Source organism: Lissotriton vulgaris, chromosome 9 (genome assembly GCF_964263255.1).
Source record: "Lissotriton vulgaris chromosome 9, aLisVul1.2, whole genome shotgun sequence".
In the NCBI taxonomy this organism is placed as follows: Eukaryota; Metazoa; Chordata; class Amphibia; order Caudata; family Salamandridae; genus Lissotriton; species Lissotriton vulgaris.
Genome location: NC_141697.1, coordinates 631,673,453 through 631,695,659, shown reverse-complemented (window position 1 = coordinate 631,695,659; position 22,207 = coordinate 631,673,453). Strand labels below are relative to the sequence as shown.

At 46.5% G+C, this 22,207-nt stretch overlaps 1 protein-coding gene across 1 annotated transcript in view; it reads right to left on the bottom strand.

Moving 5' to 3' along the window:
• Positions 1 to 22,207, bottom strand: part of SART1 (spliceosome associated factor 1, recruiter of U4/U6.U5 tri-snRNP) — a 598,340-nt gene that overhangs the window by 483,173 nt on the left and 92,960 nt on the right. The window contains exon 3 of the mRNA XM_086938291.1: positions 11,946 to 12,001. Coding sequence (XP_086794417.1) covers positions 11,946 to 12,001 — 56 coding nt within the window. The remainder of the gene's footprint in view (positions 1 to 11,945; positions 12,002 to 22,207) is intronic.

The window sequence follows — 22,207 nt, the reverse complement described above, 5'->3', positions numbered from 1 at the left end:
CAAGTGGCCGCCCTGCAGATTTCTGCAATGGGAACATTACGTAACAAAGCAGTCGTTGCAGCTTTACCCCTGGTGGAATGAGCCTTAAGTTTACCCCCTAAGGTCTTATTAGCCTTTTGTTAACACAACTGTATACAGGACACAATCCACCTAGTAATGGACTGTTTAGAGGTAGCAAGACCTGTCCTGACCGATCCATAGTTGATAAACAATTGGTCTGACCTACGAATATCCTTGGTTTTATCCAGATAAAATTTCAACACCCTCCTGACATCCAGGGAATGTAGAGACCTTTCCGCTGGAGAGGAAGGATTCTGAAAAAACGTAGGTAAAGTTATGGTCTGGTTAACATGAAAATCAGAAATAACCTTAAGAAGAAATTTAGGGTGAGTACGCATAATAACCTTAGCAGCATGAAATACATTATACGGTTCTTGGCAACACAACGCCTGAATTTCACTCACCCTGCGGGTCGATGTAACGGCCACGAGGAACGCTGCCTTCCAGGACAGGTGCTGCAACCAAGCCTTATGAATAGGTTCAAAAGGCTCCTTCATCAATCTGGACAGCACCACATTCAATTCCCATGAAGGCGAAGGAAGTCGGACAGGAGGGAACACTTTCTTTAAGCCTTCCAAAAAATCCTTGATCACAGGGATCTGGAAGAAGGAGGTCTGTGAAGGGCATTTCCTGTAGGCAATCAGCGCAGCGAGATGAACCTTAACAGAAGGAAAATTAAGGCCAGACTGATCCAAATGTAAAAGGTACGGAAGGATGACATCTTCCTTACATGTCGTTGGATCATAGTTCTTGGACTTGCACCAGATGCAAAATCTCTTCCACTTGTACGCATAAGAAGTCCTAGTGGAAGGTCTCTTGGCTTTCTTCAGTATATCCATACAATCTGCAGGGAGATTCAAATGGCCATATTGCACTCTCTCAGGAGCCATGCCGCCAAACTCAAAGACGAGAGATTGGGGTGCACCATCTGCCCCCCGAACTTCGTGAGAAGGTCCTGCCGGCACGGCAGCCGAATGTGAGGAAAGAGAGACCGGTGAAGCAGGCCCGTGAACCACCACTGCCTGGGCCATTCCGGGTCAATCAGGATCATCCGCGCCATGGACTGGGCCAGCTTGATGAGCACCCCCGGAATCAGGGGAATGGGTGGAAAGCTGTTCGACCAGTTGATCCATAACGCATTCCCCAGTGTCCCCTGCTGGTAATACCTGGATGCAGAGTTTCAGCATTTGCTGTTTCGCGGTGGCGAACAGATCCACGTCTGGAGTGCCCCACCTGTCGAAGACGTCTCCGAGCACTTCGTCGTCTATGACCCATTTGTGGTTTTCCTGGATCAGTCTGCTGAGTGCGTCTGCCTGAACATTCTGCACACCTGGTAGATGAGTAGCCGTTATTGTCAGTCCTCTGGCAAGAAGCCAGTGCCAGAACGCCTGCGCCTCCTGCGACAGGGTGCGCTATCTCGAGCTCCCTGCTTGTTGAGGTAATACATCGTGGTCGTATTGTCCATCTGGACAAGAGTTGGTCTGGATGGACGGATGAAAGGCCTTCAGTGCCCAGTGAACAGCTCTGAGGTCCAGGAAATTGATGTGATACGTGGACTCCGTCAGAGACCACGTTCCCTGGATCTTTAACTCCCATGAAATGTGCTCCCCAGCCGTGGAGAGAAGCATCCATCACGATAGTCTGAGTGGGATTGTCCTTGTGGAAGGGAACCCCCTTGAGGAGATTCTCCGCTGAACACCACCATTTCAGAGACTGTGAGCATGCAGAGACAGTCGTATCTTATAGTCCCAGCCGCCTCTCCTCTGGTCCCACTGATCCTCCAGACACTCCTGCAGCGGTCTCATGTGAAGCTGTGCGTTTGGCGTGAGGAAGATACAGGAGGCCATCAACCCCAGTAGAGAAGACACCGTCCTCACTGTCGTAGAAGGAGCGGTCATAAGAGCCTGAGCCTTCCGAAGGAGTGATAAACGTCTTTCCTCCGAAGGAGACACGCTTGCTTACAGCGTATTGATGGTGGCTCCCAAGTACTGTAGGCATTGGACCGGAGTCGGGACAGACTTGGACATGTTGATGTGCAACCCCAGCTTGTTCAAGAGAATGGACGTGCGCTTGAGCTTCCGAGAAGGAGGAGGCCTTGATCAACGAATCGTCCAGGTACGGGTAGACAAACACCTTGCTCTTTCTCAGGTGTGCCGCCACCACAGGCATGCATTTGGAAAACGTCCGGGGCGCTGACTTCAGCCCAAACGGCAACACTGTGTATTGATCGTGATTGGTGCCGACTTGGAATTGCAGGAACTTCCGGTGTTTCTGTGCGATGGGAACGTGGAAGTACGCATCCTGCAGGTCTATCGCGCACAACCAGTCTCCCCTTTGCAACTGAGGGTAAATCTGGTGCAAAGACAGCATGCAAAACGTTTCTCTGCGAATCCATTTGTTTGCTTGTCGCAAATCCAGAATAGGCCTGAACTCGTTCTTGTCCTTTTTCCGGACTAGAAAGAATCGTAAGTATAGACCTCTTCCCCTTTGAGACATAGGGATGTCTTCTATCGCCCGTTTCCTTAACAGGGTATCGGCCTCCGCCTGGAGCTCGCGCAGCTGAAACTGCGAGCAAACCGGTGGAATTGCTGGAGGCGGGCTGGTGAACCGAAGACTGTATCCATTGCAAACAATATTCAGCACCCACTTGTCCTGAGTAATTTTTCTCCACTCTGCCAGAAAATATTGAACGCTCCCCCCCCCCCCACCGGAGCGGGTAACAGATGATGGGGAAGTAACCGCTCAGGGCCTAGACCCGGCCGGGCCTTTGGTCGCGGTGGCCGACTGCTGACCACCCCTGCCCCTCTGACATTTCTGGAAGGGCTTCCTCTGGAACGGATGCTGCTGCTGCTGCTGTCCAGACTGTTGACCTCGCCCTCTGCCCTGCGTCCCATACCGTCTCTGGAACGGGCGGTAGCTCTTCTTCTGGTCCATGGGCTTCTCCAAGCCCACCGCAGTCAGAGTCTCAGCCTCCGCCTTCATGCGGGCCATCTCATCGTCAGTGTGTTTCCCGAATAGGGTCTCGCCCGAGAAGGGCAGGATGGCCACCCTCTGTTGGGCTTCCGGCTTCAGTGATGTGAATCTGAGCCAAGCGTGGCGCCTCTGATTAACCCCATGGCAGTACCCGTGGGCTGCCAGGAGTGACGAGTCAGCAGCAGCGCTGATCAGCTGGTTCGACACCAGCAATCCCTCGTTAAGGATCTCCATAAAATCCTCCTTTTCCCGTGGGAGGTCTGCGAACTGTTGAAGGGACTCCCAAAGCGCCCGGTCATAGCGCCCCAACAGCGCAGATACACTGGCGGCCTTCATAGACGTAGCGGCCGTCCCACACACCTTCCTGCCCACTGAGTGCAACCAGCGACTCTCCTTGACCGGGGGGACATTGGAGGACGGAGTGGTGGCATGTTTCCTCGCCGCTGTCACAATTATGGAACCCGGAGTTGGATCCAATCGAAGGAAAGCCGGGTCCGCATCAGGAGCCTTATACTTCTTTTGTAACCTGGAGGGAGCTGCTTTCGTCACCGCCGGAGTGAGGAAGAGCTCCATGGCGGGCTCCACTAACCCAGGTACCAAAAGCAACAGAGGTCTCAACAGGTGCTTTTTATGGAGCGTCTCGAATATTGCAGAGGTCGTTGGCGTGGGCACAGTCAGTTGGATGCCCAGTTTGCTTGCACCCCTCAACAAGACTTCCTGAAAGGAAACTACGTCATCCACAGGGGATACCCTTGTCCGAGGGGATCCCGATAGAGTTGGAGAGTAATTCCTGGCACTGGACGACTCCGTGCTGCACCTAGATCGACCCCTCCTATGGCGTGGTCTTGATCTTGTTGCGACTCCTGGATCTCCCTCTCCGTCCGGAGCCAGATCTAGGTCTCCTAGGCCTTGGATGTTCCGCGGGTGCTTGCGGAGCCGCCGGTTTTGCTGGTACCTGCGGCGGAATCAGCGGCGGCGGCCTGACCGGGGACCTCGGCCGAGGTGCCCCCTTAGGCGGCGTAGGGAAGAGCGGCAGTGAAACCGATCTCGGAGGCCGTTGGGGTGCATGTGGAGGCACAGGAGGAGGTGGTGGCGAAGGAGTGCGCGGAGGCTGCTCCTTATGCAGTGGAGGAGGAGGAGGTGACTTCGGCTTGGGAGGAGAGTACACCACAGAGTACACCGAGCCCGGTGACCTCATCATCTTCGGCGTAGGTGACCGAGAGGTAAGGCCCCCCGTCGGTGACAGACGTAGCCGTCGTGCCCCTGAGGATCGGGATGGACTCCTGGCTCCAGAACGCCTCCTGGAGGATGATCTCTTCCTCTTAGGCGTCAAGCGCCTCTTCGGCATCGAAAAACGCCTCTTCGGCGTCGAAGAACGCCGTCTCGGCGTCGACTTGGCGTCAACGGGCGTCGTCTCCTCTACGCTGAAGATCTGTGCCTTGACGGCGAACGGATCCTTCTCGATCGCCGAGTCGACGTCGAGGGTGAACGACGTCGTCGCCTCAACGGCGAGCGCCGAGTCGACGCCGAGGTGAACGACGGTGTCGCCTCGTTGGCGAGCGCCGACGCCGACTGGAATCCTTACGACGTTGAGGTGTCGACGATGACGTCGAAGATGAAGACACCGCTGATGAAGGAATCTTCGGCGGCGACCTAGACGGCGGTCTCGACAGGCCCCTCGATGCCGAACGTCTACGTCGCCTCGACCTAGAGTCCTGGGGAGAAGGGGAACATACCCACGTCATGCCTCTTGACGCCGTCGTCTATGGTATCGACGTCGACGGAGAACGGCGATGCTTTCTGGCCTTCTTGACGCTGGGGAGCAACCTAGAGGCCTCAGCATGGGCAGAGGAAGCAAATCCAGCCTGCCCAGACCCACCGTGACTTTGCAGCCTTCTTTCTTCCAGTCCTTGGAGCCTGATAATCTTCCTGTCTCTCAGGGTCCTGGAGGAGAAGGTCTGTGGAGGAGAAGGTCTGGCAAATCTCAGATGAGTGGAAGGGAGACACAGGATACACAAAGGGTGTGGGTCCGACTTGGTCTTCTTCCTTGAGCACTCAAGGCATTTATCAAACAATGCTGGTATTTTTTACAAAAAAGAAGTGCTCAGATACTAGAGAATAAAGAGGGCACCAAAACACGTCGAGTGTAAACACTCACACACTTTAACCCCTTCCATGCTGGTGACGAACCCCAGCCGTCACGCTCTGCGGCGCTCGTGTGCTGATGACGGCTGGGGTTCGTCACGGCCCCGCCCTGTTCTTTTGTTTACCGCACAGCGGCGGAAAATGCCCAGCATGGAAGGGGTTAAAAGTGCAAAAATTCTTACAATAAACCCAAAAAGAGAGAGCTCAATGCTCCAGGGTCCTGCTAGCAGGAGCCGGAAAAAAGAACTGAAAGTAAATGGGACCTGCTGGGCATTCTGGGATACTGAGAAAGTTCTAGAAAGTTTTCTTAAAGGCACGGTATACCTTTTTGAGCCACATAATGGCAGCCTATGAGGCTTGTCTGTCCTCCCCTTCCTCTCCATCATTCCAGAGACTTCGTTGGTTAAAGGGGAAGTTTTTCTCTAGGAAGAAAACTTGGCAGGCTGCGCGGTGTGTGTGGTTTTTGGTGGAATGTCTAGTTGAAGTACTGGACAGTGTAGCCTGTGGATATAGGCTGCATTATAGGTCTTTAAATTCTATCTTAAGTGTCTGTGCAGGACTGCATTGTTAAACAGCTTAAGAGATTATTTTTGATTGCTCCGGGGTCCACGCTCATGAGCGGGACTATTCACTATATTATGACTATACACAGAGATCCCCTACTACAGAGTGAAAGCTTCGCTTTTCTAGAAGAAGAGTTATCAGTCTTCAGTGTGAGGCTTTTTCAAAGTCTTACTCAGTCTCTCAGGGGGATCATCAGATCTATCCCTCTTCTTGGATAGAGGGGTGGACACCTGGGGACTAATACTGCCATCATCTCCTGAAGACTCCAACTTCTTCAGCCAAACCAGCAATCTTCCTTCTCGGTCTTTCAAAGTCTTGACAGGAAAGGTTCTACAAATACTGCAGTCTTTAACCTTGTGTGCTGGATACAGACAGTAAATACATTCCTTGTGGGGATCTGAAAAATGTAGTCTCTTCTTCCCACATGAAGAACAAGGCAAAAAATAAGTTTTTCTTATAAGAATCAGACATAGCTACTTACAAAGTTCTACCAAAGGTGGAGAAAACTGAGCAGAGCTCAGGGAGACTCTCGGTCACACGACGTGCAGTAGAAAATCTGAGGGTTTGCCTCTCTGTGGAGGGTTCTAAGAGTGTGTGCAGCCTGATTGGCTGGGTTCCAAATTTGGTTCTTTTACAAAAGGACCAAGATAGGCTAATATAGTGACTTTGCTGTCCATAGTAGCGTATTGCAATACGTTTTTATGACTATTATGTATATGTTTTATTATACCGCGAGACTCCCACCTCGTCGGGGGGGGGGTGATTTTAAGCATGTGAATCTATGAAAGACACCCCAATACTGGTTAAGTGGCAGGAACATGAGCAGTCAGAAACAAGTGGCCTGCACTTTGGACGAGGGGCTCTTGTCTACACTGACCTCGCAGAAGTGCAGGATGAAGACAGAAAAGAGGTCGTCAAGCACTCGCGCTTGTGCTGGCATCCACCTTGTGGGAGCAAGAGCCATCTGTTTTCAATTAGAGGCCGTGCAGCTGCTCGCCCCTGCAAGGTGGATGCCAGCCAAAGCACGAGTGCTTAAAAAGAGCGGACCAATTTCTAAAGGTCATCTCCTAATGCAGCGCATGCTCGCTGCCTAGGCAAGACCTAACAACAAGAACTGCAACCGCTCACGAAAATATGCCCACCGTCAGTCAATGGCGGCATCCACGCAAACACTTGTTTTTTTGTTGTTCTTCGGGGTAAAAAATAAAACTAGGACTGCCATTCCCCTAAAAATCTACTACAAATAAAAGAGATTAGTCGAGGCACAAGGAAGCTAAACAAATGGCATGAAAGTGCGCAGTTGAATATCCATCCCAAGTCGTACTGATAAAACAAACAGCAGTGCCCCACACTCTGAGGCAGGCTGCAAGTCAACCCTCCTTCTCTGTCCCTTTGCCTGGGCTCTGCTGGAGACTCCTGAGCTGAATGATTGGGAGGGGGTTGGACGAAAGAGCCGGGAAATAAACAACAACACAGACGTCATATTAAAACCAGAGACGGATTCAGAAGACAGGCTTGTAGGAGTTACCTTGTGCCTGCAACTTGAAGCCTTCCTGGGAAGTCAGCGGAGCTCTAAGACATTTTTTACTGTAACGCCCCGATTATCTGTTTCGAAGTTAAAAGTAGTTGCTTTGACGTATAGTGCTAAAGCAATTCCACTGTGATTGGTAAAGTGAAAGCCTGGGTGTTACAAGAATACAGCTTGTGCACAACCCTTCCTCCATTTGGCTAAACTGTGAGGCAGCAGAAGCTGGAGATGACAATAGGAGACAGGGAGGTACTAAGGAGGGACTAATAAGCCGATTAACAAATGAAAAGCCAACATTTACAAAGGACAGTGACAGCAGCCAATTAAAAATATAGTCGGAGTGTGGGCGGAGATTCAAGTTCATAACTTAATACAGCATGTCTTGAAGAGACAGCGCAAGCGTTGCCTAGGCGAGACCTTAAAAAGGGCACACCTGGCACCTAGAACTCAGAGCTTGACTGGACAGGAAAAAGGACCAAGAAGGACTACCCTGCTGCACAGAGGGGCCAGAAAAGAGGTGGACTGCACCTGCTGGTCCTGGTAGCTAGAAAAGGAGAATGAACTGTGCTTGCTGTGTCCAGCTTGTGGAAAAGTAGTCTCCAGAGCCCAGTCGAAACAAGAGACTCCAAGAGTCAGTTGGCTGACCTCCTGTTCTCAGCACAGGGCAGTAACAGTTGGAGAAGTCTTCTTGGGCAAGTTGGTAGCCCACAACTTCATATCACTGCCAACTGCTACCGTGCAGCACCAGAGATTAGGACAAAACATGCAAAGTTGCAGGAGGCCGCAGGATACAGTAGAGTTGGCGGAGTGCACCTTTGTCGCACTGAAGAGGAGTTATGGCCCAGGGAAGAATTTTACTGGGACCGCAATACCAGGTGAAAGGTAGCCCAGTGAAAACTGGACTTCTACCAGGACTGAGAGGACTTCGGGGAACGTTGACCCTATGACCAGAACGGACTCCCTCCCCGCCTCCGCTTATGGACCGAGAAATAGCCACAGGAAACCACCATTGCATCTGTAGTGTCTGTCGAATGAAAAATTATAGAACTCTTTTGTCTCCTGAGGGACTCCCTGGAACTGTAACAGAAGTGTTAGAATGGAATACATTGAAGGAAGGTTTACAATGTTGAGTTCAGTTACACACCCATGAATAAAGACATGTAAAATGAAGGTCCATGTGTGGCATAGTCATTGGCGGTTACCCAGGTTGGGGAAGACACTATAACTGGCGACGAGTAAGGGGATAAGTAAATGTTGTCAATGTTTTTTGTACTCGTATAGCGCACAGCTACCCGCAGTGGGTTTCCCGGCGCTTGTACGAATACCGCAAGGGAACCCTTCCTGGCTTTCCCTGTGAAGTGTCCACTCCTTGGCACCCCCATGATGCAGACCAGGCATCCCTCCCGTTGTGGGGGCCTTTGTGGAGACTAAGCAAGCTATTGCCCAGAGTTGCAGCGTGGGACCCATGATCAGAATAGGCACTGAGGCGAGAATATCCGGTCAGGGGAATTAATGAGCCCGAGACCCGCCGAGGTAGGAATCGAACCCTGGTCCCTGGCCAGAGCTCTGCATCGAGGTCTGCCTGCTCTAACCATTGAGCCACACTTCTCCCGAAGATCGACAGTGCTCCCCCAGAGACCTTCCTGTGGTCCAAGCAAACTGCTTGTGCGTGCCATGTGTGTTACAATCGAAGTACAGAACTGACACTTAATGCATGTGGAGTCAAACACCAACTCGAGGCGAAATAAAGAAGTTGAAAACAACAAAAGCATTGCAAAGAAATCTGCTATCTGTTATCCAGAATCTACTGGTGAGACCATACATAAAAGTACAAGCACTGCTACGCAATATACAGTCATATGTAATCCAGAGCATTAGAGCTCAAGGCAGTTACATCCAGGTTTTCGAAGAGCAGCTGTTAATAATCACAAGTTGCAAGATAACGTTACAACTTGAAAGTGGTGAAGACAAAGTGCACGCAAATACATGTCAAAGAATACACCAGTTCTTTACTCACAAGAATCTGGGTAAAGTGAGTCGGTACGACCTCAGCGCCATGTGTCACAACCTAGACAAAGCACAGGGGTTGTGCATACAACTCTGATGGGTCCTGTCAAGCCAACTAAAGGGCTGTGAAGGATGTCAGAACAGCAACAGAACTGTAGGCGACAACCAGAATGGTCGCATGTATCTTAGGAGTTCTGAAACACAGTTTTTCTAATGGAGGTAAAGACAGAGACCGTCATTTCAAAATTCATCAAGGATGATTCAGAGGCCAGCACATCTCAAGGCCCTAGAGATGGCTCACACCAACCGAGTCAAGATGAACCACTGAGGGAGCCAGAAAGAGCTCCACCCTCAATTTTAGCCTCTCCCAGAAATGGTTACAATGCTGGCGCTTTCCTGAAACCACCACCACCGTTCAATTCCGCCAAAAAGCTAAATATTGGCAATATATAGATGGACTGGTTGGATAGAGAAATTGGATGATTTCATCAATGCACTTGAAGAGACTGATAACAAAAAAAGATTATCAAGTATCTAAAAAATCTAGCTGGTGATGGTGTAAAGGAAGTCATAAAGAAAATGCTGCAAACTGATGAAGATGGGTCTGGGGCTTAGTGGACTAATGCTTCCACTGTAGGGGCCTGTGTACGACCTCATTGTCACAAGTTCAAATCCCAGCTGGTCCACTCAGCCTTTGACCCTTCTGAGGTTGATAAAATGAGTAACTGATTTGGCACACAATACAAAATCTGTTATTTAGGCCAAGATACCCTTCTGGGTGAACATGCGCTTTACAAATACACATGGTATGTTTATGTAAGTCAAAATAAAAGACTAAAGGACACAAAGTGATGTCTACATGTAAAAAGAAGTTGTGTTTTAGATGTGGTTTCTCGTTTTCACATGAAGGGAAATGTCCCGCTCTTGGGCAGATATGTACAGGTTGTGAGAAGGAGAACCATTTTTGGACGGTTTGTAAAGCAAAGAAAAAGGTAAGTGCATCACGGTGCGAAGACAAAAAGGCTGCCAGAACGTTCAAGAAGTAACGTTCTATGCACACCCACAAGGCCATGCGGCGACATCAGTTGAGACCAATCGACACTGTACAAAGTCGACCAACATCCAAATCTTCGTCAAACAGTTCTTCTGTATCAGTATTACGTGAAAGGGATAAAAATGATTGTGCCACATCAATGCTTACCTCAGAAAAGCGTACACATGTTGGAATGGCCGCTTATGAAGAAAAATGTCAAAGAAAGATCAACATGCCAAAGCACCAAAGTCATTCAAACATTGTTTGAAGATTACACTGAAAGTAAATGGTTGTTCGATACCTTTCATTAGCGACAGTAGTGTATTAGTAAACATTATGCCTGAGGAGAAGTACATTTAACTGGTTTGGGAAAACTTAAGACTATGGAAGTAAAGTTGGACATTAAGGAGGGCGTACGTCCTCTTACTCAGAGGCTTAGACAAATTGCTTTTCATTTGCAAGAAGCTGTTAAAAAAAGAGCTTGCTAATGTACAAGCGCTGACAGTTGAAGTTTGAAAAAAACGGACATGTTTTGATTAACAGAGGCAGAGATTTAGTATCTTGCAAGTCAGAAACGATGGACCCTTTTGTCTCCTTAGGAACTTCGTAGTACGGTAACATAAGTGTTAGAGCGGAATGCATTGAAGGCTGATTTAGAATGTTGAGCTCGCCGTTACACGCAGGCGACAAAAAAATGAAAACTAAGCTCCTTGTGTGGCATAGTCATTGGTGGGTACCAGGCTGGGGAAGACACTACGGCATCCACTGCTCCCTTGAGCATTTTTGGCATACAGTATCCCTTGTATCAGGACCACTTCCACGGGAAGCCATAGTAAAGGATAAAAGTGCCTGGAACTGCATCACCTGCTGAGGTAACTGTTTGAGGATCTTGCTCAAACCCCTGACTGGGCAACCAACTCTGACAGGTAGCAAAAGTAACTTTAACCAACTGCAATAAAATTAGCCAAGGTTTTTACTCAAAAACGTTTTAAGTGTCAAATTTGTTGAATTTGTCAGTGCTTGTGCACGGTTGAATGAAATGTTTGGATTTACTATTCCTTGTAAATTCTATATCTCTGGAACCATCCAGTGGATCTTCTTCATTGTGGTGTCTAAAAAACATTAAAATACATGTGTGTCGGATTTCTTGACTGTCTTGTGTATTTCAATTACTTTGGTACAGTTTAAATGCTTTACACTTGTTCTTTTTTGTAAGACTTGCTGTTCAGATCCACCGCTACCCAGGATCGAGCTAGGGGTTTGATAAACTAAACTTGCTGGTCCTAAAGGAGTTGGTATGTGTATTACACGGTGAGGTCGCAGAACTACAACAATATGTATATAAATAAAATTTGCATGCAAAATAAAAAAAATATTTTTATTTTTTATATTTTCTACAGAGAAATGGCAGGCTGATGATGCAGAATTCTTCAATAAAGCATGTTAATTTAAGACTAATGATTGCTGGAGAAATAAAAGTAAATTATGCTCTAATTTTTATTTCGAAAACATGTTGTCCAAGAGATTGGAGGAGGGAAGCAATAAAGGTAAAAACAATTCAAAGGAAAAACTATTAAGGTTAAGATAAGCATTGTGGGGTGTCAACAATAATATACACATCAAACAAAGACTTACCATGTTTAACAGTGTTTAATTCCAGAGGTTTTAAGCCAAGCTTTGCGCGTAATTTGCTGCAAAAAGAACAGAAGAAAGATTGAGGCTAGAAAACCGCTTTTCAATATAGAAATAAAACATGCCAGTTCAGTAAACTTTTTTTTAAATGTATTTATTTTTTAACATATTTTGTTTATTTACCCCGTTTTGCTCTATATATTCTTCAATTACAGACCTTGAAACTTTGAGGCCCACATCTGTTTTTTAACTGACCAGATTCATTTTTCCTTTGAGGTCAGAAGTTTCTTCTTATGCATACTCACTTTGGGAGCATATGCTAGGAACATACATTTTCACTGTCCGCTCTCGAGCCAGAAGATGGTAGTTGTTAAAGAACAATTTGTTACCTTCGGTAACTATGTATCTGTAAGAGCCAGGTTAGTTAGAGATTCCTGACCTTAGAATTACCCCCAGGCGTCAGACTGGATCCGGAGAATCTTTTCTCTGAACTGTACCACTGCGCGTCTGTAGGTGGCATTGCTCGACTGTGTCCGTGGTCGGCATTGTGGTCGCTGGGATGACGTTGCGCTGCCTACATAGACGCCGCCCCTGGGAGCGGAGGTCAGTTCTGACATGACTTTTCATGCCAGAAGCGCAGAGCCATGAAGGACACGGACTACTGGTGCGCCATACTAGGGCCCTGTAAGAGAGTCCCTATCCCTAGAAATCAGTTCGCAGAATGGGGAGGATGGGTGAAACAGTAAGAATCTAGGACTAACCTATGTCTCTTACAGATACATCATCACCATCATCATTGTTCATCTGAAAGAGATAGTTCTAGATTCCTGTCCTTAGAATGGATAACCGAGCATATTGTATATGGCAGCCTCACAAAATTTTTCCAGTCCGAAATCAAAGCGAAGGCTTACCTAGATGAACTTTCTTAGAATTGATATTATTGTTATTCTTGTATGTGTGACTATGCTGTAATCAGGGTAAAACATGGTACGAATGGAAGCATTGTTACAATCCAACTTAATGATTTAACGCTTTTCATTTAATATTTAAATGTTTGTTATTAGTTTTGGGTACTATTACGGGTTCCCTCTATTTCTCTACTTCTGGCTTTCCTTCTTATTTGTCATTATTTAAGTATTGTAAAAAGGCAGTAGCTTAGATGTCGTGCTGTGACTGCATCACCCAGACTCTGAGTCTGAATGCCTACTAATTGGGGGGAGGGGTTCTAATGGGGGGTCTGAGGGAAGGGTGGGGAGGGAGGCAGGGATGGGCATGGGGGGGTTAGTAGGGGGTGAAAGCACAAAACGAAAAAAAAGAACCAGGTTTATCAGCTAAAGGCTTATTCAAGGGGAAGTTAAACGGAACAGAATTGGAGCTAGATATTTGTCTTAAAGCAAAGCTTTATTTGCTTAAAGTGATCTTACTATTTTTTCCTATAAACAATGGGTAGATTAAGCGTTCAAACTTGGAATGTTGGAGGGCTTTTAACTGGGGATAAACGAAGACATTTGGCTGAGCTATTGAAACTAAATCCTGTTGATATACTTTGCCTTCAAGAAACCCACGTTCCATGGGTTAAGAAATCATGGTTAAATTTCAAGGGGTATAATTTACTGGTAGCCTCTACACAGTCCTCGAATATAAGGGGTGTGGCAGTGTTAGCCAAAACAAATCTTGGGTTAGGACTACGTTATCTTTCAGACCCTCATGGTAGGTGGGCTATTGTTAAACTTGCTTGTGGTATAACTATCTGTACTATATATGGGTCAAACCAAGATGAACCTACCATTTTCGAGACACTGGAGGCTGAATTGGCCACCTGGCAGGGCCCATTAGTTTTGTGCGGCGATTTTAATATCTCACTTATACCAATACTGTCCAATACCACCTCCAAACTAAAATATAATGGTCGCAAACCCAGAGTGTATCAAGCTGTCAAGAGGCTTATTGCTAATTATGGATTAATTGATGTCTGGCTACAAAACAAAACTCACGATTCAGGATTTACTTATTTTTCACATCCCCATCAAAAACAAGTCCGGATTGACTACATATTTGTTACAGGAGACCTTGCACCACAAGCAACTATTAACAAACCCCCAAGAACATTATCCCATAACAATGCATTGATTCTTAGGATTACAGTTAACTCACACTACACTCAAAAGCGGTCCTGGTTGTTTGTTAGGAAACTCCTGTCCAATAATGAATTTATTACTCACATTAAAACCTGGACTGAAGAGTTCTTCAATATAAATCGGTTTAGTGCTTCTAGAAATACAGTATGGGACACGTATAAATCCGCTTTAAAAGGAGAGATAACAAGCTTTCAATATTCTGCCAGAACAAAAATAAGAAAGGATCATGAAGCAAAGTTATCAGCATTGGCTAAAGCTGAGCTAGAGCACACCTCCTTAATTGCACAGGGCAGAGATGCTAGCAATCAATTGCTTCAGGTAGCGGTTCTAAAAGCTGAGCTTAATACCAATCTCAGGCAGAAAGCCGCTCAAACTTAGAGCTTATAGGAGGAAGATCTATGAAAGCGGTGAAAAGGTGGGTAAACAGCTTGCACTTCGAACCCGCCAAAAAATTTATCAAATAACATCTCTACAATTGTAGACGGCGGGCAGACTTATGTGCAAGCTGCTGACATCATCCCTCAATTCCAAAGATATTATCAAAAGCTGTATTCTGAAGAAGTTGTTACCTCTGAAAAGGATATCTATAATTTTCTGGCAAGCTTTTTTAACAACCCGGCAGCCGTTACTCTATTAGAGGATACTGCCAGAGAAGAGCTTGAAGCTGAGATTACAATGGCTGAAGTAGAGTCTGCTTTATTGCTGTTAACATCTGGCAAAGCAGCGGGCCCAGACAAATTGCCGATTGATATTTATAAAATTCTTAGCCAACAATTATGTCCCCTTTTATTGGATCTATTTTTGGGGGTTCAATAGAATGATATTCCTCCATGTTCTTGGGACGAGGCCAGCATTATTGTATTTCCTAAGAAGGGAAAATCACCCGAGCAATTAACATCCTTTCGCCCAATATCTCTGATTAATTCGGACTCCAAATTATATGCAAAAGTGATGGCTCTCAGACTCAGTGGGGTCATGGGGCATCTGGTCTCTCAATGGCAACATGGCTTCGTTCCGGGTAAAGGGACTATTTATTTATTTATTGAACTTGTATTGCGCACAGCTACCCGCAATGGGTTTCCCGGCGCCAGGGACAGACTGAAGAAGAAAACAAGCAATTGCTGAAAGAAAAGAAAAACAGAACCGAAGAACTTAGAACAGAAGAGTCTTCAATTTTTTGCGGAAAGCAAGAAGACTAGTTTCTGTTTTTAACGCCAACGGGAGAGCTTTCCACATCTTAGGTCCTAGATATGCGAATGAACGGCCTCCCATTTTTGCCAGTCGGATTCTAGGAATCACAAGATTGCCATTGTTGGATGACCTAAGAGAGCGGCCAGGCTGATATGGCTGGGCAAGATTGTGCAGGTAGATGGGAGCAAAACCCTGACGAATCTTAAATAGGAAGCACAAAGTTTTGAAGACCACACAATCAGAAATTTTTAACCAGTGAAGGTCACGCAAAGCTTGCATTGCGGACGTTCTACGTGGAACATTGCGCAGCAGGCGAGCAGCTGAGTTCTGTACAACCTGGAGTTTATTGATTGTGGCTTTATCTGCTCCTAGATAGAGCACATTGCCATAGTCGATGCGGGACATCACAAGGGCTTGTACGACAGTTCTTCGAGTGGACTCAGGCAACATCCATATGATCTTCTGCAGCCAGGGTAGAGTATTAAAACAGATTGCAGCGACCTTAGTGGCCTGCTGCCTCATCAAGAGTTTATCGTCGATCAGGACACCGAGGTTACGAGCAACAGGCAAGGGGGTGGGCAGCGGACCCATATCACTGGGCCAGTGTCTAGAGCCCCACAGATCTTTATGTTTGCCTAGTATGATCACCTCGGTCTTGTCACCGTTGAGCTTTAGCAGATGCGCTTGCATCCAAGCTGCAACACGAGAAAGGCCAGTTTTAAGGGCAGAAGTGTCCTGAGCCCTGCTGCTAGACAAAGAAAACACAATCTGCGTGTCGTCTGCATATGAGTATAGAGATCATACCCGTTGGGCTGTTGCCCTATTTGATGCCATGTCTGTCACGGGGGACCAGATGTCAATGATCCTGCTTGACGCTGAGAAAGCCTTTGATCGTGTCTCATGGAACTTCTTGTGGGTTGCCATGGCACGTATCAATTTCGGCCCTAAATTTTAGAAATTTATAAAATCTATGTATCAACATCCTAAAGCAAAACTCTTAATGTTAGGCTCAGAGTCAGGCTATATTAATATTGCAAGAGGTACAAGGCAGGGGTGTCCCTGCTCGCCTCTTCTCTTCGCTCTTTACATCAACCCCTTAATTCTCAAATTTTTGGAAAGTAATGTTATTAAGCCAGTTCTCTGTAATCAATTCGAAACAAAAGTCCTAGCCTGCGCTGATGACATTGCGGTGTTAACACCCCACCCGATCCACGAAATTGAACGATTGGCCTTAGAATTCGGCACTTACTCGGGTTATTCTCTCAATAGAGGAAAGACTTATTTTATGCACCGATAATACTGTCTGTCCAGATCAAAGAAGAGCCAAAACAGCTACTTATCTTGGAGTGATTATCTGCACTAATTCTAAGACTCTAGTGAAAAATAATTTTGATCCACTCCTAGACAAGATTAAGACGGATTTGGATAGAGTAAATGGTCTTTACCTCTCTATTATAGGCAGGGTGAACTATTTGAAAATGAATATACTGCCGAGATGTTTATATCTTTTTCGAACTATTCCTCTATCTGTTGAACCTAAAATCCTTACTTTGATCAACACACTTATGTCTAAATTCATGTGGCAACACGGGAAAATTAGACTATAATTTTCCTTTCTGTCTCTTCCATTAGATAGGGGTGGGCTTACGTTACCCAATATTACCTTTTATAATTGGGTAGCTTTTCTTAAACAGCTAAATCCTATGGTGTTAGATCCATCCGAAGTCATTGGAACAGATACAACCTTAATCCCCTCAATATATGAGCTCTTAATTGGCCAAGATGCCATCGGTCTATTACTAAGAAAGACCGAAGCAAGTTATTATAAGAAAAACAAAGGTGAAATCTTAAAAAGTGCCTGGATAATTTGGAATAAAGTAGTAAAACATATGCAGATTGGTAAAATCAACTGCTATACACCTTTGCTTCAATCCACCATTACACTTGGTCTTGACTTTGATTATACCGCAAAGAAATGGCAAAGGATGGGTATTAAAACTGTTAACGATGTTTGGTTAAAAGGTTCAGACACTGTTTTTCTCGACGTAAAATCAAAATGTGGTCTTTCGGATGGTGATTTTCTAAAGTTTGCACAACTACATGCTAAATTAAGGGCAAAAAGTGCCTGTTTGTCTTTCAAAAATTGATTTAATTGAGGCATTCGCCAGTCTAAAAACTAAAATAGAAACATTTTATGACATACTTCTAACTAATACACATGACGATATTGAACAGACAGAAACCAAATGGGCGGTGAAACTTAACAACCCAGATGTTGATATAGACAGAGTTCTGGAGATGAGTAACAACTTGTTTATGGCTAGTAATTTAAAAGCTCAGATGTTCAAAACAGTATTCGATCTCTACTTTACCACTGCCAAACTCTTCGCATGGGGCAAAAGAGAGACCGATGAATGCCCGCGATGTTCACAAGGACCCGCTACTCTAATACACATGTTTAGTAACTGCTCTGAACTTATTGTCATAAAAAGTAGGATTGCCTCATTTTGGGAGAAAATATTTTGTCGTAAACTTCCCGAGTCTGACACCCTATTTGTTTTAGGCTATGATGATTCTTTAAAACTTTCTAAATCTGAAGAAAAATTATTATTCATAGGTACAGCGGTATTGAGATTAATATTGTCTGCCCGTTGGAAAGATGTTTCACCTCCCAGTTTTCAAATGTGGCTAGCTCGCTTTCTAGCGGTTTATAGTTATGAATCGGCTATATTTGCCACCAGAGGATGTAAAGCAAAGCTTCGAGGGGAGGTGTTATGGCGAGCCGTCTCTACTTGGAAAGCTGGGTTAACTCCTAGTGGAATCGGCGGAGACTAACGAAACTTTATGTTTGGATTTATTGTTTTCTTTTTTTGCTCCATAGCTATCCAATGTATTGAAATTATATTTTATTCATTTTTGTATTATGTTTTTTTTTTCTTCCTCCTATACCATGTTTTCCCCTTGTATTTATTGTACCTATTGTGTAAAACTTTATTGATTGTCTTATGCTGATTCCGGTTCTTTAAAAAAAAAAAATAAAAAATAAATAAAGAATAGATATCCGAGCAATACCAAACCCCGAGGAGGGTCTGCAAATCAAGTTCCCACAAGAAAGTCCTGGAGGACAGAAAGGGCAAAGTAGCTGTCCATCCAGACTGGACTATCCAGGCAGTAATGTCTGGTGAAAGTGTACATAGATACCCACGTGGTTGCAAAGCAGATGCCAATAAGTGGGATTCCACATGACAAAGCAGTAGTTGCTGCGGTAGCTCTAGTAGAACGAAGCCGCAGCTCCACTGGGGGTTCCTTTTTCGCTAAAGTGTAATAAATCTTTATACAAAGGACAACCCATCAAGAGATGGTATGCTTTTGAAAAGCCCAACATTTCTTAGCACCCACATAGCCAACGAAGAGTTGATTGTCCACTCAGAAATCTTTAGCACAGTCAAGGTAGAAGGACAGAGCATGTCTTCGGTCCAGACAGTGGAGTTCTCCTCCTTGGAAGGGTGCGGAAGTGGAAAAAAGGTGGGCAGAGTGATAGTTTGCCCCATGTGAAAAGGATTAACTACTTTAGGAAGGGCCTCATCCTAAGCACCACTTTGTACGGATGCACAGAGAAGAAAGGGAGCGTAAAAGAAAGAGACTGAAGCTCACTCACTCTGCAAGCAGAGGTAATGGCAACAAGAAAGGCAGTATTCAGAGTAAGGAGCCTGAGAGGGCAGTTGTGAAGAGGCTCAAAGGGAACACACACAAGCTAAGTCAAGAAAAGGTTCAAGTCCCACTGAGGCATTATGAAAGGAGATGGAGGTAAAAGGTGAATAATTCCCTTTATAAACCAATAAAAGAATAGGGGAATTGAACAAAGAGGGCTGATATGGTAGCCAAAAAGCAGAAATGGCTGCCAGATTGCCTTTCAGAGTGCCCAGAGCAGAGCCCTGCTGGGTCAAAGAAAGAAGGAACAAAAGAACCTCAGAAAGAGGGGATCTACAGCCTTTTCTGTGCACCTTGCCACAAACTTGTTCCATCGAAAGGCAAATACAGTCTTAGAGGAGGGATGCCTGGCTGCGAAGATGCCATTACAGACTTCGGGGGGAAGGTCGAAAGCAGTCAACTGTCACCGCTCAATCTCCACGCAAGGAGGCGGAGGCTGGACAGGTTCGGGTGGAGGACCGTCCCCTGCTGCAAGGGGCAGTCTGATCGGAGGATCGATGGCCATGCTTAGGAGCTTGGGGTACCAGACTCTTCGTGCCCAGTTCGGGGGCCACAAGAATGACTCTGTACAGACGGAAAGGCATACAGGAGGCCGCTCTTTTACTCGGGACAAAAAGCGTCACCACGCGAGTGCTGCCTTGGAAACTCCAACGAGCAGAACTGCTGACATTGCATGTTCTCTTTGGTGGCGAACAAATCTAACCAAAACTCTCCCCACTGCTGAAAGAGACCTTGCACCACCTCTAAGTGAAGACTCCATTCTTGATCCACCAGGCATCGACTGAGTAGTTAGTCTGTTCTGGCGTTCAGAGAACCTGGCAGGAGTTAAACCACCAGGGACATGCCCCGATGTTTCAGTCAAGTCCAAAGGCGAAGAGCCTCCTAAAAAAGGGTCCATGACTCCACCCCACCCTGTTTGTTGCAGTACCACATGGCAGTGGTGTTGTCTGTGAACACCTGCACTGCCTTACCCTTGAGGGAGGGCAGGAAGGCCTTCAGTGCCAGGCGAATCCCCCGGAGCCCCAACAGGTTGATATGGAGCATGACTCCGCCGGACACCGGACTCCTCTGATCTCCGCCTCTCCCAGGTGGCCGCTCCTTCCCAGGAGTGATGCATCGGTCACCACTGTAAGGCCTGGTGGGGGTATGGGAGAGGGATGTGTCTCTGACCCAATCCTGGTACATTACCTACCACTGCAGTTGTTTCACAGTTCCCTCCGAAATGTGGAACCAGACTGAAAGAGTCCCCGGATGCTGCACCCACTGTAACTCCAGGTCCCACTGCAGAGCCCGCATATGCCATCTGGCATGATCCACCAGCAGGATGAAGGAGGCCATGAGGCTCATCAGCCTCAGGGTCTTTCTCACCGAAATCGAGGCTGAAACATCAGTATCCTAGTCCGAATATCCCAGACTCACTGTTCGGGAGAATAGGCCAAAAACTGCAGGACAGTCCCCATTAAAAGGAGCGACAGAGGGAGTCTGTTGTGACATCGGCACGTTGATAGTGAAACCCAGCGAATGCACGAGGTCCACTGTAGTCTGGAGGTGGGAGACGAAAGCCTGGGGTTGAGCCCGCCTTCAACAGCCAGTCATTGAGATGGGGAAAGACTGGAACCCCTGATCTGCACAGATGAGCTGCGACCACCACCATCACTGAAAATGCTTGTGGCCTACTGTGAACTGTAGGTAGGTCTGTGGGCTGACAGGACAGGAATAAGGGAAATAGGCATCCAACGCCACCATCCAGTCTCCAGGGTCGAGGGCAGACAGAACCTGAGACAATGTGAGCATTTTTAACTTTTTTTTGTGGAGGAGGCGGTTGAGAGCCCTGAGGTCTAGGATAGGACGCAGGCCCTTGTCCTTCTTGGGCACCAGAAAGTAGCAGGAATAGCAACCACAACCTACTTCTGGTGCAGAGACCCTTTCAATAGCTCCCTTGGCCAGGAGAGTTGAAGCTTCCTGGTGGAGACGCGCCAAATGATACTCCGACATGCGATCGAAAGACGGTGGCATGGAGGGAGGGGTACTATCGAAGGCCCCTTTGGACTATCTGCAAAACCCAACTGTCTGACCTGATGGTTTGCCAGTTGATGTAAATATATAATTTACCGTCTTAATTTCTATGCAGGTAAGTACTTAATCAATAATAACTCAATCGGAAAGAAAGAATCAGAGTCCGTGGTGTTAGAGTTCTTAGGGGTTTTATTCCTCAGAAAGGAATGGTCAGGACCAGTATATCATGTTCTTCCCACCACAGGGGTGGAAGAAGGGATAGAGCGCGCTCCATTTTATTGACAGTACATAGCTTATATACTTAATTCATGTCATAGAAAACAGTATAGTAGGCGTAACAGCTGAGAGAAGACAAGATAACAGTATCCACGTGTTACTAGTACGTAATCAGAAGGCGTGGACTAGGCGTGAACTGGGGGTGTGTGCTAGAAACGTCACAAGTAGGTGTCACTAAACAGAAATGTTGCAATGTCAGCAGAAATCGGAAGCTTGGATGCGCGCGCAGCTGCATGACGTGTGATTGACGTGAAACTGGAGGGTGCAGGGGACTTGACATTTACACTGACGGGAGGAGACAGAAGTCTGGCATGTCAGATCAACTTGTACTTCTATCATATCTGATATCTGATGTTTAGGAACCATATTATCTGAACGGAAAGGTCTCTGGGGCAGAAGCTACTCTATACTGACTATGGATGCGTGTGTAAGCGCCTGAGTGTCTGCATGAGAAGCGTGGGGCATGGGGCCTTCCATGGGAGCATGGTAACAGAGTCTATGAATTACTTGCACGGAGACAGGTCGGCCCTCTGCTCTGCAGATGAGGGGGATGTTTACTGAAGCTAGTAGGCAGGAATGTATTTTTGAGGAGCGGAACAGATAACTCGAAGGTTATAGTCAATCTTGGCAGGCAGCAGGCTGAGCTGAGCGCGGTGGGCCGCGCTGGAAGTAAGTCAGAGTTCACGGGTACAGAGGCAGCCTGGGCTGAGGTTTTCGGAGTCAGAAGCCAGAAAAATGGCTCGATGGCAGAAATTCAGGGCCTACTTTGCCAGAGCTGAAAAACGTGTAAAGTACATTACAAAAAGACGTTGGCATAGCATATTTAGGAACGGACTAATTAATCCATTCAAGGTGGGTCTGAAAGAGGACATGTTAACGTTGGACGCAAATGTATTTGCGTCTTCATAGCTGGCACAGGAGGGAAGTTACATG